The sequence below is a fragment of the Perca fluviatilis genome, chromosome 16 (genome assembly GCF_010015445.1).
Source record: "Perca fluviatilis chromosome 16, GENO_Pfluv_1.0, whole genome shotgun sequence".
Taxonomy (NCBI): Eukaryota; Metazoa; Chordata; class Actinopteri; order Perciformes; family Percidae; genus Perca; species Perca fluviatilis.
In genome coordinates this window covers 31,909,015-31,914,604 of record NC_053127.1, presented here as the reverse complement: position 1 = coordinate 31,914,604, position 5,590 = coordinate 31,909,015, and the positions used below count along the sequence as shown (strand labels likewise).

At 40.9% G+C, this 5,590-nt stretch overlaps 1 protein-coding gene across 1 annotated transcript; it reads left to right on the top strand.

Annotated features, from left to right (window-relative positions):
- Window positions 1–1,153: 1,153 nt before the first annotated feature.
- h3f3c (H3 histone, family 3C) lies at window positions 1,154–5,180 on the top strand. The gene is made up of 4 exons (XM_039777392.1): window positions 1,154–1,309; window positions 2,597–2,740; window positions 3,443–3,596; window positions 3,757–5,180. The coding sequence occupies exons 2-4, from the start codon at window positions 2,613–2,615 to the stop codon at window positions 3,883–3,885; spliced, it is 411 nt and encodes a 136-aa protein (XP_039633326.1). The 5' UTR covers window positions 1,154–1,309; window positions 2,597–2,612; the 3' UTR covers window positions 3,886–5,180.
- Window positions 5,181–5,590: the final 410 nt, after the last annotated feature.

The following is a 5,590-nucleotide window of genomic DNA, read 5'->3' as shown; positions in this document are numbered from 1 at the left end:
TGCATTGAAAATGTTACTTAAGTACAAGTATGTAAGTATCATCAAGAAAATGTACTTAAAGTATTAAAAGTAAAAGTACTAAATGCAGAACTCTCCTCCCATTGTAGAAAGAGTAAAGGATCCAACCAGTTGTGTGTTTAATGGTCTCATCATCTCAGCTGGACTTGTAGGCTGTTATATTGTTGGCTAGTTTACTTTAGAATCAAACATCAGATTTTATAAACTACATGTGTTGTGTGTGCAGGAATCTGAATGTGTAAAGTAACTAGTAACTAAAGCTGGAACAGATGAAGTGGAGTAAAAAGTACAATATTTCTCTCTGAAATGTAGCCGAGTAGATGGAGAAAGTGGCATGAAAAGAAAAGACTCAAGTACCTCAACATTTGTACTTAAGTACAGTACTTGAGTAAATGTACTTAGTTACATTCCACTACTGCTCAGAACTTGTGATATTGAGGAATACAACCAGTAATTCAAGTAATGATGTGGATACAGAGATCCAGTCTTCATCTCTACAAAGTATAGCCTTAGATTTTGTGACTACTTTTCTACACTAACTTGTTCATTGTATCTTAAATCAGTTATTTATTCTGATATATGTACATGACAGCAGACCCTGAACACTACTTCCAAGCAACAAACTGGGATCCGTAGATCATTAAAATAGATGTTAGCACATATGTATTAATGAATCCTACTGTACTAGATTCCTTTTTTTTAAAAGTAGCATATAATACATTATTTAAACTAAATTTAATTCAAAAAAGGCAAGTAATAATGTAAGTAATTTAGTTCAATAAGCAACAATATTAAAAAAGAGACACATTCTCCTTTTATTACAACCCCGTACAGAAAAATGAGGCAAGTAAAAAATAGGTAACTATCAATTCAAAATAGAGCATATGCTCATATCTTGTGCCTGATTTCTTAACATTAATTTGTGTTCCCCTTTCTGTTCTGTAATTTGTATTGTGCAATAAATGGGTGAAAAAAATTCAATAGTTAAAAAAACCGTTAAGCCTAACATAAAATAATTACATAATATATTTTATGTTCCGTTATTACGGCGCTGTCGCATTGTGTTCAAAACTAACAACGTTTGGAACTAAAAGTTTCAGTTGAGGAAATGAAGTTACAATGTTTACAAATGTTGGCAGTTGCATTGTGGGAGACAGATGATTGACACGGCCGCCATTTTGCTCCTGCTCTCTCTGCTTCCATTGTGTGAGTGATAGTAAATATCTGACACTGCCAGACAACCACAACTCACTTGTATCCTTGCGGAGAAAAAGCGCTGAATTCACCCTTGGTAAGTTAAATTTCTGTCATATTTTTTAAATTATAGAATACTAGTCATCGTTTTGTTAAGAAAATGGGACAGATAAAGTTGTTTTTGTGCTGAAATAGCGTGTTATTTCGCCGCTGTAGAGAGGAGAAAAAGCAGCCGCCGCGATGCTCCGGCAGAGAGAGAAACGGCTCAGTACTTCCACTGCCGAAAGAGCTGCTCCACTTTCATATCCGATTTCTACTTCGCGGTTTCGCTTTAATATACCATCGCTTCACACGGCTCGCCGCTTATTTGGTAGCTACACTCGTCTCCTACGTGTTGTTGGTGGTCTTGTGCGCACACGTTGTTTGTTTTTGAGGAAAAATATCAAAGTTTACGTCTCGCTCGTTGCCTGTATTTTGGTAGGTTCATAAATTGGGTCTGCGGCCATAATCTTGCGGAATGAGGCGGAGTTGAGGCTGCTCGTCCCGCCCTAAAACGCAGCAGAGTGAATCGTCATTGGTCCTGAAATGCGACACAGACACGGCGGATTGGTGTATTTCAGAGTGATGAGTGTGTCTGGATTGGCTCAGGACGTTGTGTCTGTGCAGCTGCCAAACCGGGGGGAAAAGTTTTCCCAAGCGGCCCAATATGACTGACTTTGAACTAGATGTGGGAAAATAAAAGTCTTGTCATGTTGAGTCCACAAAAAAAAAAAAAAATGAGATGATACTTATGCAAATGTTTGTGTGAAATAGTGATAATAATAAACAAAATTCTCTAAATCTACATTCAACATCATGCATCACTAAAACGTTGCTGACACAGTATTAGGATTGATTCAGTATTCCGTTATATTTTTGACTCATATTTTTGATAATCTTTTACTGCTTTTGTCAGTTTCAGGGCTCAGAACATATGTGTTCAGGTTAAATATACATTTTCCCTGTCGGCTTAGAAGGAACATTTGTCCAGAGGGCCCATGATAACACTGATATTTAAACCCCACAATGAACAGAGTAGAAATGTATGAATAAACGACCAGTGTATTTAACAATAACATTATTATTGTCAACAGCATGTACAGGACAGCAGCTCTTAAACGTGGCAAGCAGGCTTCAAAATTAACATTTTCGTCTACCAGCCAAATGGCTAATGAATGTTCAAATATTACCAGCCATTCAATAGATTACCATTGGGTTTTTTGGCTGGTGAGTGAAGCAAATCTACCAGCCACTTGCATATTTCACCAGCATTTGGCTGGTAAACGGTGCTAATTTAGAACCCTGGTGGCAAGGCACGCTGATACATTATTTATATTCCCTTCAGGTGACTCTTCATCGTAATGGCTCGTACCAAGCAGACTGCTCGTAAGTCCACTGGAGGAAAGGCTCCTCGTAAGCAGCTGGCCACCAAGGCTGCTCGCAAGAGTGCCCCCTCTACTGGAGGCGTCAAGAAGCCCCATCGTTACAGGTAACACCTGGATTTCTTTACAAAGAGCCATTTCTTTGACAAATCATAACATAATTGAAACCATCTGTATTAGGGATGCACCGATTGCAAATTTCTCAACCGATACCGATGTGTAGAATTTTCAATTCAATTTTTGGCCAATGTCGATACTGATGCTAATGTGTGTTGTTTTCTTTTTGCGCCAGGCAAACAGATAAATCTCATAAAAACTTCATCAAACTTACTGTGAATGAGCAGACATTCAACCAAACACATTTATCAACTGTTTCTCAGAGTTTTTTCTTTTTTTTTTTAAGTGGCACAATTGAATGCACCATTAGTTGAACAAGTGCACCTGAAGGCACCGAAGAGTCCTGTTGGAGACCACATGCTTTACCTTCGTTGTTTGCTTGGAGTTCAAAAAATCGTATATGTGAATATATGTTTTGTCACTTTTGTTTACTAAAGCCTCTTGGCTGCACAAATTGACACGCTTTTACACTGGCAGCATTACAACTTAATGATACAATCACATCCCTCAGTAGGCTGCACGTTGTTAACCAGAGGGTCAACTGTACTGATGATCAGAGTTAACAACTATGGGGGCATTTTTTTTATTTTTTTTATAAATGACAGAACTAAGTGTCACACAGAGGCATTATTTGTTCGGAGGATAGATCTCTTTGAGCTTGTTGCAGGTAAGAGCTTTGTCGTGTGTTTCAGGCCCGGCACCGTGGCTCTGAGAGAGATCCGTCGGTACCAGAAGTCCACCGAGCTGCTGATCCGCAAGCTGCCCTTCCAGCGCCTGGTGAGGGAGATCGCTCAGGACTTCAAGACCGACCTGCGCTTCCAGAGCGCCGCCATTGGAGCCCTGCAGGTGTGTGTGTGTGTGTGTGTGTGTGTGTGTGTGTGTGTGTGTGTGTGTGTGTGTGTGTGTGTGTGTGTGTGTGTGTGTGTGTGTGTGTGAGATATATTGATAAAGCTACATCAGGTCCACTTCTCCTGCTAATATGTGCTGTCCCTCCCTCTGTCTGCAGGAGGCCAGCGAGGCGTACCTGGTGGGTCTATTCGAGGACACCAACCTGTGTGCCATCCATGCCAAGCGTGTCACCATCATGCCCAAAGACATCCAGCTGGCACGCCGCATCCGTGGAGAGCGCGCTTAGACGGCCTCCCTAATGTTTCACCTCTGTCCTGTTTTTCTTGACCTGTCCCTACCCTCGCTCCCTTATTCTACCCCACCCACCCACCCACCCACCGACCTGCACCCATCCCTGGCACTCTCCCTCCCCTGCCTGCCCAGCTTCTCAGTAGACTTTAGAGTAATCCTGATTATGAAGAGATAGAAATATGTTAAAGTCTGGTCTCTCATAGGTTGTTTTTTTTTGTCTTCACCAAATGTTTTTAGGGTACCGTTTTTTTGTGTGCATGTAAAAGGTTTTGCAGATCAGACGCCCATGCGCACACACACTCCAACGAGCGTCACCGTGGTCAGTGTGGCAAACGGAGCTGAAGCAGCGGGACGTGGCCGAGGGGCTAGTCTGCTTAAGGGGAGCTGCAACTTCCACAGCAGGGTGCTATTAAAGCTAGTCCTGAGGCCTCGGCCCCACCTGAACCCCCCCCTCCTCCCCTCCAGCCCAGTCCGTCACTCGACAGCCCAGCTCCCGGCTCGCTCTGCGGCCAGACGGCTCGCTCTACCTTTTCAAACCACCTCTTCACCTCTGTAACCTGCACTGGGAGTGGATGGCGCTCTGTTGGTCGGTTTGCGTGGATGTGTGAGCTCTGATCTTTCAAAACACTTGTTACTCAACAAACAAGAATTGTTTTTGGTTGCTTAGGAATATTGATTATCATTGTGGATATGGTGTCTATTTTTTTTACGCATTTAATTCATGGGTGAGCATCTCTTCTCTTTACCACTTACAAAATGATCAAATTCAGAGTAAAAACGCATTTAATATTGTCAACATGGTTATCAGTGGTTTCTATTTTACAGGGATCTGATTTGCAATAAAAAATCAGGAAGGGCTTCTCTGTTTTCCAAGGCAACTTCTATTCTAATGGCAGCCACACGGGGGGGATGGTTTACCATCTCCTCCTCTATTCAATAGTTCACTGTATCCTTGTATCAGTCATCACACACCTCTCTCTCTCTCTCTCTCTCTCTCTCTCTCTCTCTCTCTCTCCACAGATAGGCTTTAGACTTGTCACAACAGTAGGACTTGACATTATAGTGAAGGTTAGACTCTGCATGTTAAGGGTCTCTGTGTCTCCTGCTCTCTGTAGATCTGAACGTGTAATCTGTCCCTTTCTCAATATTTGTGATACACAATATAACCTCATATTTGTTTTATTTTATATTTTTCTTATTCCTCGAGATTTTCAGACGTATAAATAAACTGATCTTTGTATTTTCCAAATTTCTCATATTATGGTGGTAATAAATAGGTGTTAAAACAAACCGATGCTAGTTGGAGTGATTTATTTCACAGTCACTGATGTGTGTTAGTGGCTATCCAAAAGAGGTTGAACACATGAATGCATCACTAATTATAATCCAGTGAGAGATATATTTATATATAGTATCTCACAAAAGTGAGTACACCCCTCACATTTTAGTAAATATTTAATTATCTTTTAATGGGACAACACTGAAGAAATTTCACTTTGCTACAATGTAAAGTATTAAGTGTACATCTTGTATAACAGTGTAAATGTGCTGTCCCCTCAAAATATTAAACCACTGGCAACAAAAGTGAGTACACCCCTATGTTAAATTCCCATAGAGGCAGGCAGATATTTATTTTTAAAGGCCAGTTATTTCATGGATCCAGGATACTACAGTGGGGAGAACAAGTATTTGATACACTG

What these genes read in the sequence shown, in the direction of transcription:
- h3f3c (XM_039777392.1), top strand. Translation starts at nt 2,613, where the DNA reads ATGGCTCGTACCAAGCAGACTGCTCGTAAGTCCACTGGAGGAAAGGCT. An exon ending in AAGAAGCCCCATCGTTACAG is followed by an intron (nt 2,741 to 3,442) that starts GTAACACCTGGA and finishes CGTGTGTTTCAG; the next exon opens with GCCCGGCACCGTGGCTCTGA. An exon ending in CCGCCATTGGAGCCCTGCAG is followed by an intron (nt 3,597 to 3,756) that starts GTGTGTGTGTGT and finishes CTCTGTCTGCAG; the next exon opens with GAGGCCAGCGAGGCGTACCT.